The sequence below is a fragment of the Chrysemys picta genome, chromosome 1 (assembly GCF_011386835.1).
Source record: "Chrysemys picta bellii isolate R12L10 chromosome 1, ASM1138683v2, whole genome shotgun sequence".
NCBI lineage: Eukaryota > Metazoa > Chordata > Testudines > Emydidae > Chrysemys > Chrysemys picta.
The window spans coordinates 353,013,712-353,035,141 of NC_088791.1; the positions used below are offsets into that span (position 1 = coordinate 353,013,712).

The 21,430-nt window shown below is 46.9% G+C and overlaps 2 protein-coding genes and 2 pseudogenes across 2 annotated transcripts; 2 read left to right on the forward strand and 2 right to left on the reverse strand.

Moving 5' to 3' along the window:
- Positions 1 to 2,353: 2,353 nt before the first annotated feature.
- On the reverse strand, positions 2,354 to 3,304 carry LOC112061265 (olfactory receptor 52B2-like). The gene has a single exon (XM_065581909.1). The coding sequence runs from the start codon at positions 3,302 to 3,304 to the stop codon at positions 2,354 to 2,356; it is 951 nt and encodes a 316-aa protein (XP_065437981.1).
- An 8,539-nt stretch (positions 3,305 to 11,843) lies between these two features.
- Positions 11,844 to 12,796, forward strand: LOC101933960 (olfactory receptor 52B2-like; annotated as a pseudogene).
- A 2,855-nt stretch (positions 12,797 to 15,651) lies between these two features.
- Positions 15,652 to 18,954, forward strand: LOC112061244 (olfactomedin-4-like; annotated as a pseudogene).
- A 1,525-nt stretch (positions 18,955 to 20,479) lies between these two features.
- LOC101933682 (olfactory receptor 52B2-like) lies at positions 20,480 to 21,430 on the reverse strand. Its single transcript, XM_065549789.1, has one exon. The coding sequence runs from the start codon at positions 21,428 to 21,430 to the stop codon at positions 20,480 to 20,482; it is 951 nt and encodes a 316-aa protein (XP_065405861.1).

A 21,430-nucleotide genomic window follows, 5' to 3' on the forward strand; every position in this document is an offset into this window, starting at 1 on the left:
GTGTTGCAGTCAGGGGCATGGGGGTCACAGCGCCCCGCTCCCCCCCTTAGGTTTGGCCAGCTGCCCCCTGTCTCCATCTGCAGAGGGGCAGATGGGCCAAACCTAAGCGGTGCTGTGACCCTTGTGTGCCAGGTTGCAATGCCCGTCCCGCTTTAGCCACTTGGAATATTGGGAGGCATGCTGCTCTGGTGTGTGGCGTTAGGGGCCTACGTTTAGGCCCAAATTTTCAAATTTGGGTGCCTACAGTTGAGCATCCAAAAAATCAAGGCAGTGCCTATTAGAGACTTGAAGCTATTGGCCTGAGATCACTTGGGAAGTCTGAGAGAGTCAGACATAGTCCAGAAATTCCTCCTTCCCCAGGCTCCTGCCCAGCCGGGGATGAGGAATCTTTGCCTGTGATCCGGGTGAGGATCACATTCAGGGCCGGATTTAGGGGCAGGCGACTGCCTGGGGTGCCAGGCTTGAGGGGCACCTAGCTCGGGGTGCTGTTTTTGTTGTTAGTGACAAAAGGGAAAATAGAATGTGTGAAGGAAAATGTTTCAGGTATTCCCCATGTGGATTCATTTTTCACTAACCTTCTAGAATGTTCTGGACCTTTCTAGAATCTCTTGGAACCTTCCAGACTTTCTGAAAACTACATTTTCCTGGAACCTCCGAGAAAGTGGTCTGCCATGCCCTGGTGGGTAGATAACGGGCGGGGCTGGACCAGTCAGTCAGTCAGTGAGATAGAAAAACAAAGTCCATCTATGATATTGTGAACCTCATTTTATTGTGTAATTGTGAAAGTGTACCTGTGTTCTAAGACTTGAAGCGTGTAAGCGGTGCCTAATAAAGAACATATTTAATGAGATTGCTCATTCTTTTTTCACTTGAAAATGCCATTGTCCAGTCGTTGGATCTGTCTGACGCTGTGCTTCAGTTCCCAAGGGCAAAGGCGAGAAAAACGACCTTTTGAACTAAAGGACGAGGGTTAACATTCTACAGCTGTCACTGACTGTAACACTATTAAAAAAAATGGATTTGCTTACATATGGCATGAATAAATACAGATTTACAGATCTTAGCGTGCAAATTTATAGTCTTAATCATGCATGCAAATAGTGCATCAAAGTCGTGAAATGAGCTACAAATGCATTAAAAAATAAGGTATTCAAAGGTTTAACAAATGAAGAGGGGGTGCCAAAGATGCTCCTTGCCTGGAGTGCCATTCGATCTAGGACTGGCCCTGTTCACAGTGACTGGGGCTGAGACATGGGGATATTTATACTGCTGCCCTGGGAATACCAGAGTGGGAGCTCAGAGCCAGCAGGGATCCCCAGGGACCTGCTCTGCCTCTGTCTCATCCAGACTCAAATGTTAGCAAAGAGCGAGCCATCAGTGAACCCCCTCACTGCTGAGGAACTCATCCCCTGCCACCCATTGCCCTCTGTTAGCCTAGGTTATTTTAGGGGATTTAGCTGAGGGGCTGTGTGAGTGCTGGGGTCAGGGACGACCCTGCGCTGTATAATTCTGAACCCATAATTCCAACCGTACAGGCCTCCTCAACCAGAACAGGAATGCCTCCATTTTCAAAGTACCAGACTATGCTGGCAAGGCATCTCCCCAGCTTCCAAGCCTACACCACCTCACCCAGTCTCCTTCCCCTGGGTTCACTGGCCAAGAATAAGCAAATCAAACACACGAGCTCGCTCTTTGAACTGTGAGGGGAAGGGGAGCTCAGGAGAAGGGGCTAGGCGGGTGAAGGCCGAAGTATGGCCTACTGACAAGGCAAGGACATGGGTTTGTTTTGAGTGCTGAGAGACCAGCCATATAAAAAGGCACTGCCCTCTCAAGAAACCAGTGCTCGTCACTTCATAGAGATGTAGGTCTGGAAGGGACCTCACGAGGCAGGAATAACTAAACGTAGACCATCCCTGACAGGTGTTTGTCCAGCCTGGTCTTAAAAACCTCCAGTGATGGGGATTCCACAACCTCCCTAATAACTGTTCCAGAGCTTAACTACCCAGAGAGTTAGAAAGTTTTTCGTAATATGAAACCTAAAACTCAGATTAAGCCCCTTGCTTCTTGTCCTGCCTTCAGTGGACATGGAGAACAATTGAACACCGTCCTCTTTATAACAGCCCTTCACAGATTTAAAGACTTTTATCAGACCACCCCTCAGTCTTCTCTTCAGACATAGTGCCATAGACCTGGGTGTTCAATGAAATATCCCGGGAGCTGATGATGTCTATTTTGGTACAGAGAGTTAAAGTGTTAACTTCGATTTTTCGGTGCCAAGGGACCCTCTCCATGCAGTGCGGAAGAAGCCAAACTAGTAAGTTTCCTTGCTCAGCTAGCAGCCCAGAGGGGGCACTCAGCACCATTTCCACTTCTGCGAGAACATGCAGCCCACTTGTTTCCGAATCTGCTTGGTTTTCATCCCGTAAACAATGGGGTTTAGCACGGGGGGGATGAGCACATAGAGATCGGCCAGCAGGATGTGAATGTGACGGGGGACGTGATGGCCAAAGCGGTGGGTTAGGAGAGTGAAAAATGCAGGGGTATAAAACAAGATGATGATACAGACATGGGAGCCACAGGTGCTAAAAGCCTTGAGCCGGGCATCTTTGGTGGGGAGCCTGAAGACAGCCCTGAGGATCAGCACATAAGACACCCCAATAAATACAACGTCTAGTATAACGGTTACAATCGGCACTGCAAAGCCATACCAGATATTAACGGTTATGTCTGCACAGGCCAGTCTGGCCACACCTATGTGCTCGCAGTATGAGTGCGGTAGGACGTTGCTTCCACAGAAGGGCAGCCATTTGAGCAGAAAGACATCGGGGACAATTATACAAAAGCTTCTGATGACTATGGCCGTGGCGATTTTCCCAATCTTTGCATTGGTTAGCACGGTGGTGTATCTCAGGGGGTCACAGATGGCTACGTACCTATCAAACGCCATGGCCAGCAGGATTGCCGACTCAGCAACAAACCCAAAGTGAACAAAGAACATCTGGATGAGACAGGACTCGAAAGCAATTTCCCTGGTCCTAAACCAGAAGATGGCCAGCATTTTCGGCACTGTAGAAGTAGATAATATTAAATCGCTGACTGCCAACATGGAGAGGAAAAGGTACATGGGCTCCTGGAGGCTGCGCTCTGTTGCAATAAGGAATATTAGAACACAGTTCCCTAAAAGAGCAACAGTGTACATCAAACAGAAGGGGATGGCGATCCAGGTGTGCCAGTCCTCCAGGCCCGGGATGCCGAGGAGGATGAACGTGAGATGACTGAATTTTGTGCTGTTGACAGCAGACATGATGAGGTGTGGGCTTTGCTTGGATACTAGTCAAAGCTGGAAAGAAAGACAAGGTCAGTACTTGCGGGGTAGTGCCCCTTTCACGCTCACTTCTCACTAACATTCTAGTGCGAAATTCACCCACTGCCGAGAGCTTGCACAAGGTCCAGGTCCCTCTCGGCCACCAGAAACAGTGTTCTTTTCAGGAAATAGTGCCAAGATTCACATAACGTGAACTTGAAATGAGCTTTCTTTGAATGCAATACAAACCTGAGCATGAGAGCTACATTCAGACCTGTAAAAACAGAAACGGAACACCTGCAAACCCACTGTAAAGAAGCCACAGTACAAGCATTATTAGGCGGATAATTTCAGATAACTTATGCATGAATGCAAATCTCAGTCAGCTCTGGGACGATGCACAAACAGAAACCAAAAAGGTGAAGTTCAGCTTTGTTAGGAATTATTCACCCAGCTCGGTTCCTACTTTATATTTTCCCATTGATTGATCCTGAATGCAACAGTCAACTACTGAACAACTAAATACAATCGCAACTCAAAGGTTAGTCAGTGCAGAAGGGATTACTAATGGATTCATAGATTCTACAGCCACAGGGGACCACCGTGATCATCACATCTGATCTCCTGTATAACACAGCCCAATGAACTGCCCTGAATCAATTCATGTTTGACGAAGAGCAGATCTTTCTAAACGCCTCCACTCTCGATTTCAAGATTGTCAGGGATGGAGAATCCACCGCAACTTGTGGTCACTTGTTCCAAGAGCTAATCACCCTCACTGCTGAGAATTTGTGCCTCATTTCTAGTCTGAATTTGTTTAGCTTCAACTTACAGCCATTGAATCGTGTTAGACGTTTGTGGACTGAAGAGCCCCCTGTTCTCACATTTCTGGTCGCCATCTCAGTACTCATAAACTGTGATCGTGTCACCCCTTCGCCTTCTCTTCGTTAAACTAAGCAGACTGAGCTCCTTGAGTCTATCACTACAGGGCAGCTCTTCCAATCATTCAATCATTCCTGTGGCTCTTCTCTGACCCCTCTCCAGTTTAACATCCTTCTTGAATTGAGGACACCAGAACTGGGCACAGGATTCCAGCAGGGGTCACCCCAGTGCCAAATACAAAGGTCATATAATCTCCCTACTCGTACTTGAGAGTCCCCTGTTCGTACGTCCAAGAATCACATTAGCCCCATTTGACCCCAGCACCGCACTGGGAGCTCATGTTCAGCTGATTATCCACCATGACCCCCAAGTCCTTTTCAGATCCCTCTATCCGTGATCTCCATGCAGCGCTCCCTTTGATATCAATGGGAGATCCATTGGACTAACTCTACACCCCAGCCAATGGACCAGAGTTAACACTGAAATTCAGCCCTCTTCACAGAACGAATTTGCCATCGCCTGGTATAGGGAGTCTGCAGGAAAGTTCTAATCCTCATCTTTAATCAATCAGTCAATAGTTCTAAGAGTTAGTGCTAAATAACCGATTATTGAAAGAGATTAAACCTCACGCTTCACATTTAAATCAATTGCCAACTATTACCGGTCAGGATGATCCCTGAAGAAGTGTCATGTTACCCCACATCTGCCAGTTCTGGAGTTTCTTGCCCGTTCCCTGCAGCACCTGGTGCTGTTCACTGTTGGAGGGGGACGCTGGACGAGACAGACCCTGGTCTGACCCAGTCTGGCAATGCCTCTGTTCCTACCTTTGTAGTAGCTGAAGTTTGTTCTTTGGTGCTTTTAATTATCTCCTCCTGCACACTGGAAAAATGAACATAGGTGTTGATCTTACAGGGACCCCTCCTGTGGAATGTCTTTGCAGGATCCGGGCCAGGGAGAGGCCAGGTGATGGGACAAGAACTGGGAATGCCTATTTTCCGTTCCTGGGCCTGCTGCGCGCCAGCAGCAATACCCAATGAGAATACTGCAGCTCCTTGCAGCCATGAAACACACTCTGCATTCGAGTCTATATTCTCACTGTCTTTTCTTTGACTGTGCACTCGATCCTGCAAGATCCTATGTGCCCTCAGCTCCCATTGAAACCAGTGGATGCTGAAGGTGCCCTTGGCCTGGGTCCTTGGCGTGCTAGTGTTCCCACTGATGATACGCAACGGGCGAGTTTCTAAAGAGAGGGATGCGCAGTAATGGAGACCTGCCCCGATCCCAAACGACTCACCACGCTCCTGCTCCAGCCGGGGCTGAGGAATCTCTGCCTGTGATCCGGGTGCAGAGCTCCAGGCAGTGTGAACCGCACTGACCCGGGCTGAGACACAGGGATATTTATACTGCCTCCCTGCGAATCCCAGCGGGGCTCTGAGCCACCAGGGAGCCCCAGGGACTCACCAGTTTCCAAATCAGCCTCATGCAGGTGTGATCTTTAAACAGGGGATTTCCCAGTGTTTGTCTGAACGATATTCCTGACGGCTTTCCCCATCGCCAGCCCAAACGCCCAGGCTCTGGCTGTTATTTCCCATGGGGAGCAGGGGAGCACGTACAAGCCCTAACGGGGATCAGGGCGCTGCTGCACTGGGCTGGACACATACGGCAAGAGCAGCTCCTGCCCCAGAGAGCTCTCAACCTAAACAAAGGGTGGGAGCAAAGAAGTCACATTGCCCCTAGTTTGTAGGTGGGGAACGGAGCTCCAGGGACGCTAAGTGACTCACCCAAGGCCACACGGGAAGTCCGTGGCAGAACCAGGAATTGAATCCAGGTCTCCCAAGTCCCACCCCAGAGCCGTAATCACAAGCCCATTCTTCCTCTCTGAGAGCGTGTCACAGGGTGCTCTGCTTGCCCCTAGGGGCGCCTCCTTCTGGCCATGTCTGGGGATTAGCTCTGCCAAGCCCACGCCCCTTCCTGCAGCTGCTCAGTGGACTGGGGCTTTGTAGACGTTTGGCCTCTGTGAGTCGCTTCCCCCCCAGTGGTCTCGGAGCTTGGGGTTCAGCTAGCCCAGACAGAGCCCCACAGCGAGCCCCAGTCAGACACAGGGGGCAGCCAGCTTTAAATGCTGTGTAGACCCACACCCACACCCCTGCCAGCAAGTGGGACACAGCAGCTGCTCCCCTAGGTGGCTTTGCAGGCCAGTCCCTCCCTGCAGGAGATGCATGTCAGCTAGTGTGTTTTGGGGCATGTCTCTGTCAGTGCATCAGGGGGCAATGCACTGGGGCTGGTCCGGCCTCTGCCACTGGCATGGCCACTGCAACCCACCCAGTCAGCTGGGCACATTAGGAGCCTGCCAGCAGCCAGGCATCGCTGTGCGCAAAGCCTGGCACTTCGCATTCGCGGGTGCCGCCCGGAGTCTGCAAAAAGTAAGTGGGTCTGATGGTGTCATAAACAGATAGTTAAGGGTTAATGCCTCTTTTACCTGTAAAGGGTTAAGAAGTTCACCTAGCCTAGCTGACACCTGACCAGAGGAACCAAGCGGGGGAACAAGGTGGTTCAAAAGGAAGGAGGGAAGTTCCCTTTGTTTAGTTTCAGTTTAAGTTTTGACCGGAGTGGGAAAGCTCCAGAATTCAGCTTCTTATCAAGTAGTGAGTATTAGTGAAGGAAATAAATAGGTTTATGTTTATTTTCTTTGTAACTGTCTTGGGCATTAGGGAATAATCATATTGGGTATGTTTTGTGTAACTAAGTTTTTGCCCAGGGGGACATCCTATGTGTTTGGAATCTGTTGTCTGTGAGAGTAGCTGGTATGCTAATCTCTCCCAGAGGGTTTTCTTTTATCTTTCTTTTCTTTAATTAAAAGCCTTCTTTTTAAGAACCTGATTGCTTTTTCCTTGTTTTAAGATCCAAGGGGGTTGGATCTGGGCTCACCAGGAATTGGTGGGGGAAAGGAGGGGGGATGGTTACATTCTCCTTGTGTAAAGATCCAAGGGTTTGGATCGGTGTTCACCGGGAAATTGGTGAAGAAGTCTCTATAGGCTACCCAGGGAAAGGAGTTAAAACTTGGGAGTGGTGGCAGCAAAACCAGATCTAAGTTGGTAATTCAGTTCAGAGGTTCACATGCAGGTCCCCATTTCTGTACTCTAAAGTCCAGAGTGGGGGTGAAACCGATGACAGATGGTGCCAACACCATGGGCAGCATAAAAGGGCCTGGCAACAGGGAACGCATAACTTCCCTAGCTCTGATGTTCCTGCACCAGAACAGCTAGTCCCTGGCTTTTGTAATCTCCCTCAGGCCCATATACAGACCCTTTAGATTTCAAATAAAGGACAACTTGGAAATTATTGGAGAAAGTCTATTTTTAAGGGCACCCCCCGATGTTTGATTTGTGACCCACACTCATATACAAAGAACCGATTGTATTACGGTGTCCAATCCTTTGCATGATTACTGCAGTTTACAAGACAATATTTATTGATTTGATGTGTAATGTGGAACACTGGGCCCCGAACGAAGGACAGGTGGTCACGCCGTGTGTGACATTGTAACATATTTCCTCTCCACCTGCTTTGGGACAAATCTGGGACACGATACAGGTGAAAAAACTTGAAACGAAGAACACTAGAGAATCTCTTGGTTAGCAGGATGCTAGAATAGGGAGGGGTCAGTTTCTGCAGACAGTGGCTGCAGCGCTACGGGATCCCCTACCAGGAGAGTTAGCTGAAGGCAAGAAAAATCAAGCCCCTGCAATAGTCTCTGTTAGGATATAGCTATTCAGGCCTGTCTGCGAAGGCCTAGACTTTAAGAATTTAGGTGTATTCTTATCACGTAGCTAGTTCTAGAGGTAAGAATCGAAATCACGGTCTGCCGGTGTAAGGGCCTTTTCTCACTGTGACAGTCTGAGGCCCTGTTCTTAGGCTAAGGCCTTGGGCTAAGCCCCGGAGCAGCCGTAAGCTGGGAAGTGAACGGTCACATCCTCACATCCCAAACCCGTCACATTGAAATAAGGCGATTTGGGGCTGTTCGGAAGGTGATCGATCTATCAGCTCCAGAGAAAGGGAAGAGCCTAGAAGATGTAAAAGGAAACTGAGTTTGATAGCATCCTGTCTGGCAAGAACTCACTTATCAATAGCTGGGATGTGAAATCCTCATTTCTGTATTGTTCTGTCACTGTAGTCTCCACTTCCCTATTGTTTGTCTGTATAATCCAGGGGTCGGCAGCCTTTCAGAAGTGGTGTGCCGAGTCTTCATTTATTCACTCTGATTTAAGGTTTCGCGTGCCAGTCATACATTTTAATGTTTTTAGAAGGCCTCTTTCTGTAAGTCTATAATATATAACTAAACTATTGTTATATATAAAGTATATAAAGTTTTTAAAATGTTTAAGAAGCTTCATTTAAAATTAAATTAAAATGCAGAGCCCCCGAACCGGTAGCCAGGACCCGGTCAGTGTGAGTGCCACTGAAAATCAGCTCGTGTGCCGCCTTTGGCGCGCGTGCCATAGGTTGTCTACCCCTGGTATAATCTCTGTCTGCTTCGGATATGCATCTGAAGAAGTGGGCTGTAGTCCACGAAAGCTTATGCTCTAATAAATGTGTTAGTCTCTAAGGTGCCACAAGTACTCCTGTTCTTTTTGTGGATACAGACTAACACAGCTGCTACTCTGAAACCTGTCTGGCTCTGTGATTGTTTCTGTCTGCTGTTTAATTAATTTTGTTGGGTGTAAACCAATTAAGGTGGTGGGATATAATTGGTTAAATAATCATGTTACAATATGTTAGGATTGGTTAGTTACATTTCAGTAAAATGATTGGTTAAGGTATAGCTAAGCAGAACTCAATACTATATAGTCTGCAGTCAATCAGGAAGTAAAGGGGGGGAATGGGAATGGGGAATGGGGGTGGGGGAATTGGAATGCAGTATTTGGAATTGGAATGCAGTATTCCTTCTCTGAATGCAGTATTTCAATGGCACCACTACTAAAATGACGGCTCTTGAAAAGGCACTCTCTATGTACCTCAGTATGGGGAAATTCCCCCCCTGCCCCCACAGGCAGTGACCCAGCACAAGATCTAGGTCCCCCTTTATGTCCTACTCATGCAGGGCTAAGTACCAGTTCAATCGGATGGAAGAATCCCATGCACTGCTACAGGCTAGGGACTGACTGGCTAGGCAGCAGTTCTGCAGAAAAGGACCTAGGGGTTACAGTGGACGAGAAGGTGGATATGAGTCAACAGTGTGCTCTTGTTGCCAAGAAGGCTAATGGCATTTTGGGCTGTAAGTAGGGGCATTGCCATCAGATTGAGGGACGTGATCATTCCCCTCTATTTAGTGTTGATGAGGCCTCATCTGGAGTACTGTTTCCAGTTTTGGGCCCCACACTACAAGAAGGATGTGGAAAAATTGGAAAGAGTCCAGCAGAGGACAACAAAAATGATTTGGGGGCTGGAGCACATGATTTATGAGGAGTGGCTGAGGGAACTGGGATTATTTAGTCTGCAGAAGAGAAGAATGAGGGGGGATTTCATAGCTGCTTTCAACTACCTGAAAGGGGGTTCCAAAGAGGATGGATCTGGACTGTTCTTAGTGGTACCAGATGACAGAACAAGGAGCAATGGTCTCAAGTTGCAGTGGGGGAGGGTTAGGTTGGATATTAGGAAACACTATTTCACTAGGAGGGTGGTGAAGCACTGGAATGGGTTACCTAGGGAGTTGGTGGAATCTCTATCCTTAGAGGCTTTTAATGTCAGGCATGACAAAGCCCTGGGCACAAGCAAATAACATGTGTTTTAATTGGGTCACATGTGAATGCAGACATCTAGGAACAAAGAATGTCGGCCGTACTTACAGGGTGGGGGATCCTATCTTGGGAAGAGGTGAGTTTTAAAAAGATTTGAGGGACATGGTGGATAATCAGCTGAACATGAGCTCCCAATGTAATGCTGTGGCCAAGAGGGCCACTGTGAGCCTTGGATGCAAAAACGGGGGGATCTTGAGTAGGGGGAGAGAGGTTATATGACCTTTGTATTTGGCTCCCAGGCGAGCACTGCTGGAATATTGTGTCCAGTTCTGGTGTCCGTAGTTCAAGGAGGATGTTGGTAAATTGGGAAGGTTTCAGAGAAGAGCCATGACAATGATTAAAGGATGAGACAACCTGTCTTATAGTGATAGACTCAAGGTGCTCAATCGTTTTAGCCTAACAAAGAGAAGGTTAAGGGGTTGTGACGGGTTTCACAACCCCTTAACCCCTTAACCTGACGTACTGTGGTCCCACTGAGTTAACCTGTTCCCCCCAGACTGGACTCCCTGACACCATCCTGCTGTGCCGGGCTCGCGCACACACACTGGTAGGGACACACCCAGCTGCAGAAAGAAGCACAGACTCTGAGATCAGCTCTGTGTCGAGAGCTCAGGTAGGAGATTGCCCAGGACTCAAGAGCACCCTCCGTTGCAGTGCAACCCCCAAATTGTATTGTCTTGCGCTGCACAGAAACCTGTACAGCGTAAATTCATGAAATTCGCTCCCTCCCTCAATGTGGAGGAAGAGATGCACAGCTCCCCCTGCCACCGTTATGAATAACACAAACTGGGTTTAGAATAAACAAAACAAGTTTATTAAGTACAAGGGGTAGATTTAAAGTGGTTATGAGGAATAGCAAACCGATCAAAGCAGATTACTGAGCAAAATAAACAAACATGCAAACTAAGCCTAATGAACTAAAGAAACGGGTTCCAAGTAGTAATTTCTCACCCTAAGTGTTGTTTTAAGCAGGTTGCAGAGTTTCTTGAAGACAAACCACTCTTGCTTCCAGAAAAAGTTCCAGCTTTTCACAGGCCAGACCCCTTTCTCAGCCTGGGTCCCAGTCCTTCTTCCCCAGATCAGTTTTAGGTGTTTTCAGAAGTCATTCTGGGCGGGGATTCAGTGAACAGCCAGCGACCTTGATTAACTCACTCCCCGGGCTTAAATAGGATTTACATATTGCGGGAATTCTTTGTTTCCCAGTTTGATCCCCATCCCCCTTCAGTGGAAAAGTACCAGCAGTCCAAGATGGTATCCAGTACCAGGTGACATGATCACATGACCCTGCAGTGCCAAAGCAACGATGAAACAAGGTTTATTTGCGACGTCAACAGGAAGGACCTCCAGGAAGACGGGAGATCAGCATCTTTAAAGACCCATTGTCTTTCCTAATGGCCCATCCAGGCTGATTGCATATTGTCTGGAGGGCGTTCCCCAGGTATAAACACAGTTGTAATTGTTAAATAGTCAATATTCCTAATTTCAGATACAGAAATGATACATGTATACAAATAGGATAATCATATTCAGTAAATCATAACTTTTCCAATGATACCTCACATGACCCATCTTGCATAAGACACATCTTAGTTATGCCATATTCATATCATAACAATATCTCTATGAAGAATATGGGACGTAATGCCACAGGGGTAACTTGATCAAAGGTGATAAGTACCTTCATGGGGAAAGAAAATTGCTCTTCAGTCTACGAGATAAAGGTATAACACTATCCAATGGCTAGATGGGTAATAAGGCCTCACATTTTTAACAATGAGCGTGATTAACAATTGAAACAAGTTGCCACTTGTTTTGTCTACAGGAAACATGTGTGAACTGGAACAGCGCCCCGCCCCATCATGGCCACTCTCAATCACACCAGATTCACTCTGGTAAGCTGCGCCTTGTTCGGCATCCCAGGCATGGAGGCCTCTCACAGCTGGATCTCCATCCCCTTCTGCTCCATGTACACGACCGCCCTGCTGGGGAATGGCTCCTGCTCTTCATTATCATCGAAGAGCAAAGTCTGCACGAGCCCATGGACCTGTTCCTGGCCAGGCTGGCAGTAGCTGATGTTCTGCTGTCTACCGCCACAATGCCCAAAACGCTCAGCATATCCTGGTTCAACGCCCGGGAAATCGCTTTCAGTGCCTGCTTCACCCAGATGTTCATTATCCATTTTATTTTCGTTGCGGAGTCGGCCATCCTGCTGGCCATGGCGTTCGATCGATACGTCGCCATCTGCCGCCTCCTGAGATACACCACCATACTAACGCACTCAAAGATAGGGAAAATCGCGGCGGCAGCTGTCATCAGAGGTGTTTGCCTGGTGGGCTCCCTTACCTACTTTCTTAAAAGGTTACCGTACTGCGGATCCAATGTCATTTATTACACGTTCTGCGAGCACATGGGCATAGCATGGCTGGCTTGTGCTGATATAACGCTCAATATCTGGTATGGTTTAACAGTGGCTCTTGTAACCATGGGGCTAGATATTGTGCTTATTGCTGTATCCTACATTCTGATCCTCCAGGCCGTCTTCCATCTCCTGTCCAAAGATGCCCGGCTCAAGGCTCTAGGCACCTGCAGCTCCCACATCTGTGTCATATTGATGTTTTACATTCCTGCCTTTTTCTCAATCTTCACATATCGCTTTGGTGGAGCTAACATCCCTCACTATATTCACGTCCTGCTGGCCAATGTCTTTGTAATCGTTCCTCCCATGTTAAATCCCATCGTGTACAGGGTGAGAACCAGACAGATTCGGGAACGAGTGATTCATGAGCTCAGCAAGACGGGCAAATGCTTCTGAGGGCTAATGCCAGCCCAGTAACTGAGCAACTAAACTCACCAACAAGCTTCCCCAGAAGGAGAATCAGATTGTCATTTATAAGGTGTTTGTGCAGCACCAGGCACAATGATTAATCATAGAATCTTAGAATCAGAGACATAGAGAGCTGGAGGGGACCTTGAGAAGTCATCAATCCTGCCCCTTGCACTCTGGAAGGTCCGAGTACAGCTAGACCATCCTTGACAGGGGTTTGTCCAACTTGTGTTTAAAAACTTCCAATGATGGGGACTCCACAACCTCTCTTGGAAGCCTATGCCAGAGCTTAATTGTCCCTAAAGTTAGAAAGATTTTCCTAATATGTAATCCGACTCTCCCTTGCTACAGATTAAGACCATTACTTCTTCTCCTACCTTCAGTGGCCCTGTAGAACAATTTCTTCCCATCCTCTTTATCACAGCCAGTAACATATTTGAAGACTGTTCTCAGGTCTCTCCCCTCAGTCTTCTTTTCCCAAGACTAAACATGCCCAGTTTTGTAACCTTTCCTCAGAAATCAGCTTTTCTAAACCTGTGATCATTTTTGTTGCTCTCCTCTGCACTCTCCAATTTGTGCACATCCTTCCTGAATTGTGGTGCCCAGAACTGGATGCCGTACTCCAGCTGGGGCCTCACCAATGCTGAATAAAGCAGGACAGTTACCTCCTGTGTCCTACGTACTACATGCTTCACATTGTTGATTCCTATTCAGTTTGTGATCAGCTATAGCCCCCAGATCCTTTTCAGCCCTATGACCATCTACACAGTTATTCCCCAGTCTGCGGTTGTGGATTTGATATTTCCTTCTCAAGTGTAGTACTTTGCACTTGTCTTTATTTAATTTAATTTTGTTGAATTCACACCAATTCTCCAATTTGTCAAGGTCATTTTGAATTTTAAACCTAGCTTCCAAAGTGCTTGGAATTCCTCCCAGCTTGGTGTCATCCGCAAATTTTATAAGCCTACTCTCCACTCCATTATCCAAGTAATTAATGGAAATACTGGAATCAGGACTGACCCCTAGGGGACCCTAGGCCATTCATAATTACTCTTTGAGTAAGATCTTTCAACCAGTTGTGCAGTCACCTTATCCTAATTTCATCTGGACCATATTTTCCTAGGTTGCTTAAGAGAATGTTGTGAGGAACTGTGTCAAAGCCTTACCAAAATTATATGCTATCTCTTGATTCCCCCCCTTTTCACCAGGTCAGCAGCCCTATTAAAGTAGGAAATTAAGTTGTTTTGGCTTGTTTTGTTTTTGATAAGTCCATGCTGCCTATCCTTTATAACCCTGTTATCCTTCAGGGGCTTACAAATCGATTGTTTAATAATTCAGTCCAGTATCTTTCCAGGTCCTGAAGTCAGGAAGATTGGTGTATAATTCCCTGGGGCCTCCTTATTCCACTTCTTAATGATAGGTGCTATGTTTGCCCTTCTCTAGTCTTCTAGGACCTGTCCTGTCCTCCAGGAATTGTCAAAGATAATTGCTAATGGCCCCCAAATTGCTTCTGCTAGTTGCTTAAGATGAATTTCATCAGACCCTGTTGACTTGAGTACATCTAAAGCATCTAAATATTCTTTAGCCTGTTCTTTCCCTATTTTGCTTGCATCACTTCCTCCTAGTTGTTAATATTAATTGTGTTGAGTACCTGCTCATCATAAACGTTTTAAAGAAAGACTGAAGCAAAATAGGCGTTAAGCACCAAAGCTTTCTTGTTGTCATTAGTTTTCAGCTCTCCTTCCACGCTAAGTAGAGGACCTACCCTTCCCTTCGTCTCTTTCTTGCTACTGATGTTTTTAAAGAAGCTCTTCTTATTGCCTTTTTTGTTCCTTGCCAGAGGTAACTCATTTTGTGCCTTAGCCTTTCTGAATTGGTTCTGCTTTGGGCAGGGGGTTGGACTAGATGACTTCCTGAGGTCTCTTCCAACCCTGATATTCTATGATTCTATGATTTTGTCTCTACATAGTTGTGCCATTCCTTTGTACTCCTCGTTCTCAATTTGTCCATGTTCCCACTTTTTGTAGGAAAGCTTTTTGATTGTCAGGTCATTGAAGAGCTCCTGATTGAGCCATATTGGCCCCTTGCTTTTCTTTCTATATTTCCTCTGCATTGGAATGGTTTACTGTTGTGCCTTTAACACTGTCTCCTTGTAAAGAATAAATAAGAATGTAAATAATAAACATTGCTAATAATTAATACAAAGGGTCATAACACTGGAATGGATCTCATGAGTCGAGTCCAATCTCTTGCTATCACAGGCAGTCCTGTCATATCATCCCGTGGATACATTTATGAAGCTCCATCCAGAACCTCCCTCCTCCAATGACTAGAAGCCATCTTCTCATTCCCAGCCTCAGTTAACTCCTGGCCAGTTTATCCCCATTTGTTCTTGTGCCAACACTGTCCTTTAGCATCAATAGCTCTTCTCCCTCCCGGGTGTTTACCTCGAGATGTATTTATAGAGCAGTCCGATCCCCGCCCAGCCTGACTTTCGCAGGGCTAACGAAGCCAAGCTCCTTTAGCCTCCCCTCCAAAGCCAGGCCCTCCATTGCCCTGACCACCCTAGGAGCCCTTCTCGGCACCTATTCCAGCCTGGATTCTATATTTTTATTTAAACAATTCTCATATGGGGAAGAAAAAAAACTATAGGCAACACACATGCAAATCAAAATACCATTGGAAATGTGACTTAAATAGTGCGAGGCCGTTCCCTCCTATAAAATGGTTTGAAGCGTGGTTCTGCTCAGAAAACGTGGTTCAAAGCAAAAAGGCATCTTTTAACAATTGGAAAGCAAATCCTAATGAGAAAAACTAGAAAGGAGAATAAATACTGGCAAGATATGGGTAAGGGGGGATATGATAGAGAGCTATAAAAGCATAAATGGTGTGGAGAAAAAGAATAAGGAAGTGTTATTTACTCCTTCCCATAATACAAGCACAGGGTGTAACGATGCTGGCTGTGGTGGGACCCAACTGAGAGTATCAATTCAGGACAAATTGCTTAGAGCAGGGCAGTTACAGTCCAAGGTTGGCTGGGGTTCCTTTATTATTAAGGCACATCAAACCAGCCAAACAGAGAGGACTTCATTCTTACGTCACCGGCTAACCATAAGTCATACGGGCAATTTCCTTGACATTCCAATTTCCCAGTATCACCAACAGTGCCACACGTTATGGCATAAATGGTTATGAAAACCAATAACCCAGTAAAAGAAAAAAAGTTCTCTCAATCCAAAGGACCAAGCCCCAGATCCAGGTCAATATACAAGTCAGATCTTATCCACAAATCACGCTGTTGCCAATCCTTTAGAATCTAAAATCTAAAGGCTTATTTATAAAAAGAAAGTAATATAGATGAGAGCTAGAATTGGTTAAATGGAATGAATTCCATACAGTAATGGCAAAGTTCTTGGTTTAGGCTTGTAGCAGTGATGAAATAAACTGCAGGTTCAAATCAAATCTCTGGAGCACGTCCACAGCTGGGATGGGTCATTCAGTCCTTTGTTCAGAGCTTCAGTTTGCAGCAAGGTTCCTCCAGAAGTAAGAAGCAGGATTGAAGACAAAATGGAGGGGTTTCCAGGGCCTTTTATATTCTCTGCCCTGTGGAAGGACCTCTTTGTTCTTACTGTGGAAAACCACAGCAGCAAGATGGCGTTTGGAGTCACATGGACAAGTCACATGTCCATGCATGACTCAGTTTTCAGGCCGATGCCATTATTTACATGTTAGTTTGAACGTTCCCAGGAAAGCGTAGATGTAGATTGGCATCTCCCAAAGTTCATTCTCAGTTAAGTGTTCCTTGATTGGGCACTTACCCAGAATAGTCCTTCCTCAAGGAGCTGACCAAATGCTTCACTGAGGCTACTTAGAATCAAAACACATTGAGATACAAGTACAGAGCCAATATTCATAACTTCAACTACAAAACGATACACACATACAGATAGTATAATTATAAGCAGCAAATCATAACCTTTTCATAGACACCTCAAACAACAACCTCTGTACAATATTTGCTGCAAATATACAACAGTGGTTGCAATAATGATCTATAGGGTCACAGTTTATGTCAATAATGTCACACAGGGATCACCCAATGAAATGAATTGGCAGCAAGTTTAAAAGAAACAAAAGGAAGTATTTCTTCACACAGTGCACAGTCAACCTGTGGAACTCTTTGCCAGGGGATATTGTGAAGGCGAAAATTATAACAATGTTAAAAAAAGAATTAAATAAGCCTTGGAGGACAAGATGGTCAGGGATACAACGCCATGCTCTCGGTGTCCCTAAACCTCTGACTGCCAGAAACTGGGACTTGACGATGGGATGGATGACTCGATAAATTGCCCTGTTCTGTTCATTCCCTCTGAAGCACCTGGTATTGGCCAGTGTCAGAGACAGACTACTAGGGTAGATGGACCATTGCTCTGACCCAGTAGGGCTGTTCTTATGTTCCCTGGTAGCTCTGAGCCCCCTGCTGGGATTCCCAGGGCAGCAGTATAAATATCCCTGTGTCTCAGCCCAGGTCAGTGCAGATTCCCCACCAGCTGGCGCTCCCCACCCTGGTCACAGGCAGAGATTCCTCCTCCCCGGCCGGGGCAGGAGCCTGGGGAGTCGTTTGCATTGCCATGGAGGTGCAGTTGGAACAGCTGACGTCAATCCAGCGCTGAGGGGATATGAAGCCGGGACGGTGGAGTAGCCCATTCCAATCTAAACTTGAGCCGGTCGGGCATTTTTTGAGGACACATTTGTTGGTGGGAGATGCCAGTGTCTCCAAAACAAACCTTTTCACACGAACGTGTTGGTTTCCATGAAACCTTCACCAGGCAGCTTCCTCAGGATGGAACGGCTGGTGAGCGAGCGCTCCCCAAGCCTGAATTACCCATGGCAGAGTGTTCACATGGCTGTGGAAGACTTAGTTTTAAGTCCAAGCTGTGTGAGATTTGGAGCAGGGTTTGACCCTAGGTGTCCACGCCCAACGTGAGCACCCAGACCGCTGGGCCGTGGGGTTCTCTCTCTCTCACAAGGTCTGCGTGTTGGCTCCTCCTCTGGCCATGCCCCCCTTGGCTCCTCCTCCAGCCGCTCCACAGCCCACCTTGGCTCCTTCTCCGGCTGCCCCTCCCAACCTATGGCTCCTCCGGCCCTGCCGTGACCCCCCGCCCCCGGCCATGGCTGCCGGCCACGCTGCGGGCCGCCAGCTTGCACCCCCCCCGCTCCTCTGGCCGCGCCCGCTGCCCCCCCATGGCAGCCGGCCGCACTGCGGGTCACCAGCCTGTGCCCTCCCTCGCTCCTCCGGCCGCTTTTGGAAAGGCGGGGGAAGCGGCTGCTTCCCCTGCACCCCACTAGCTACGCTACTGAGTCCTGAACCTCGTTTGTATCCCAATTTTATAACCATGTATTTTCCTTTTGATTCCAGGGAGCTGTGACCATGGTGGGCTTATGGGCATCAGCAAACCCGTCTTGACACAGCTGAACTGGAGGGGCCTTGCCTATTCCTATCCCACTCTCCTGCTAACCCAGAGAAGGAACTTTACTGGGTGACACCTTTGAACACAGATGGGAGATCACTGACATATTACCGTTTTTACCAGTCATATGATGATTTGCTGGTGTAGAGAAATGATCAAGAGAACAGAATTCAGTGTGGACAAGGTGGGGATATTACCATGGATAGCAATTTCATGTACTGTAACTCTACAACACTGCCAATATGTATAAGCTCAACTTAAATACAAACCAACTAGTTCAGTCTAAAATACATCCCAGATTCCATGTACAACAACCGCGTCTCCTACACTGGTGCATCATGGCAGGACATTGACTTTGCTGTGTGTGAAAGTGGGTTGTGGGTAATTAATTCAAGAGACGCAAATACAGGTTACACTGTGATTAGCAAACTCAGCGAAGGCTCCCTGCAAGTGCAAAATATCTGGTATAGCAGGTCATACAAGTCTTCTATTTCCAATGCTTTCTTTATATGTGGGGTTCTTTATGCCACTAGATCTGTCCACACTAAGCAGGAGGAGATATTTTATATGTACAATATCAACACTGGGAAAGAGGGCAAAATTAGCATCAGGCTGGATAAAATGTTAAACATAGTGCAAAGAATCAACTACCAGTCCTTGGACCATAAACTGTAGGTGGACAATGATGGCAACTTACAACCTGAGCTTCCAGCCCACCTCCCAGTGAGAGCTTTCTTTGGTTTCTGTGCAAATCAGTCATGCAGAGTGATTCAGAGTGAATCCCGCAGTGGCAGAAATAGCTGCATTTGAATGCCAAAGCAAAAATAAAAAATGGATCATCATCGCATGGAAAAATGCAGTTATGTTTTGACAGAACAAGAAGCAATGGTCTCAAGTTGCAGTGGGGGAGGTCTAGGTTGGATATTAGGAAACACTATTTCACTAGGAGGGTGGTGAAGGATTGGAATGTGTTACCCAGGGAGGTGGTGGAATCTCCTTCCTTAGATGTTTTTAAGGCCCGGCTTGACAAAGCCCTGGCTGGGATCATTTATTGGAGTTAGTCCTGCTTTGAGCAGGGGGTCAGGCTAGATGACCTCCTGAGGTCTCTTCCAACCCTAATCTTCTATGATTCTATGTTTTTTTACTGACACTTTCACAGGACATCAAAATAATCACAGCACTAATCATTAAAATTAATCATTTAGAACAATTAGAAAACTAATAGAGGCAGAGATTTACATGGGGGAAAATTAGGGCCGAATCTTGAGAGAAAAACCACATTGTTGGGTCATGGTTGTGGAAGGAAATTCAATGAAACCCAATAGTCAGCAAATTCAAAATGGTGGAGGGAGGGTTTGTTGTTTGTACAAAACACAATTAGCCTTTGGAACTCACTGCCACAAGATACCATTAAGGCCAAGAACTGAGCAGGGTTCAAAAGAGACTTGGACATTAATATAGATGAGACTAGCAAATTTACAGTAATGAGGGTTAAATGTATATTTAGCATGGACTAAATCCTTCCAGTTTCAAGGCATAAGTCAACCACTAAGTGATGGGGTTTAGGAAGAAACTTTCCCATGCAGAGGATAACTGTGCATAGCCCTGCGGGGTTTCCTCTGAAGCAGCCAGGACCAGCTACTAGAGACAGGATACTGACGAGATGGACCTCGGCTCTGGTCCAGCCCGGCAGTCCCCATGTCCATAGATATCTACTGTACTGACGGCAAAAGTGGTTCTTTGTCTAACTGGCCAAAATCATCCCTTAACTGGAGGGTTTTTCACCTCCATCATATGTGAAGTGGCAGCAGCACTCCATGGAGCTGCAGACATTTTCGGTGCCCGTCAAGGTGAGCGTAACACACTTGTCAGCTTCCTTGTGCCTCTCCGTCTGGCATAGAGTGGGCAGCACAAGAACTAACCTCCCATTTGGCTTCCCCTCAGACTAGTGAAACCCTCCCTGTTCCGGGGGTGTCATTAAAACTGATCAGAAGGCTACCAATGAATAGATCTCGAGCCCACATAGTGCCATGGACCTGGGTGTGCAATGAAACATCCCGGGAGCTGATGATGTCTATTTTGCTACAGGGAGTTAAAATGTTAACTTCCATTTCCGGGTGCCAAGGGACCCTCTCCTTGCAGTGCGGAAGAAGACAAACTAGTAAGTTTCCTTGCTCAGCTAGCAGCCCAGCGGGAGCACTCAGCACCATTTCCACTTCTGCGAGAACATGCAGCCCACTTGTTTCCGAATCTGCTTGGTTTTCATCCCGTAAACAATGGGGTTTAGCATGGGGAGGATGAGCACATAGAGATCGGCCAGCAGGATGTGAATGTTACGGGGGACGTGATGGCCAAAGCGGTGGGTTAGGAGACTGAAAAATGCTGGGGTATAAAACAAGATGATGATACAGACATGGGAGCCACAGGTGCTAAAAGCCTTGAGCCGGGCATCTTTGGTGGGGAGCCTGAAGACAGCCTTGAGGATCAGCACGTAAGACACCCCAATAAATACAACGTCTAGTATAACGGTTACAATCATCAGTGCAAAGCCATACAAGATATTGATGGTTATGTCTGCACAGGCCAGACTGGCCACCCCTATGTGCTCGCAGTATGACTGCGGTAGGACGTTGCTTCCACAGAAGGGCAGTTGTTGGAGCAGAAAGTAAACGGGGACAATTATACAAAAGCTTCTCATCACTATGGCCGTGGCAATTTTCCCAATCTTCGCATTGGTGAGGATAGTTGTGTATCTCAGGGGGTCGCAGATGGCTACGTACCGATCAAAGGCCATGGCCAGCAGGATTGCCGACTCGGCAACAAACCCAAAGTTAACAAAGAACATCTGGGTGAAGCAGGACTCCAAAGCAATTTCCCTGGCCCTAAACCAGAAGATGGCCAGCATTTTCGGCACTGTAGAAGTAGATAATATTAAATCGCTGACTGCCAACATGGAGAGGAAAAGGTACATGGGCTCCTGGAGGCTGCGCTCTGTTGCAATAAGGAATATTAGAACACAGTTCCCTAAAAGAGCAACAGTGTACATCAAACAGAAGGGGATGGCGATCCAGGTGTGCCAGTCCTCCAGGCCCGGGATGCCGAGGAGGATGAACGTGAGATGACTGAATTTTGTGCTGTTGACAGCAGACAT

Excerpts from the sequence above, each read along its gene's own strand:
- LOC101933682 (XM_065549789.1), bottom strand. The coding sequence starts at position 21,430 with ATGTCTGCTGTCAACAGCACAAAATTCAGTCATCTCACGTTCATCCTC.
- LOC112061265 (XM_065581909.1), bottom strand. The coding sequence starts at position 3,304 with ATGTCTGCTGTCAACAGCACAAAATTCAGTCATCTCACGTTCATCCTC.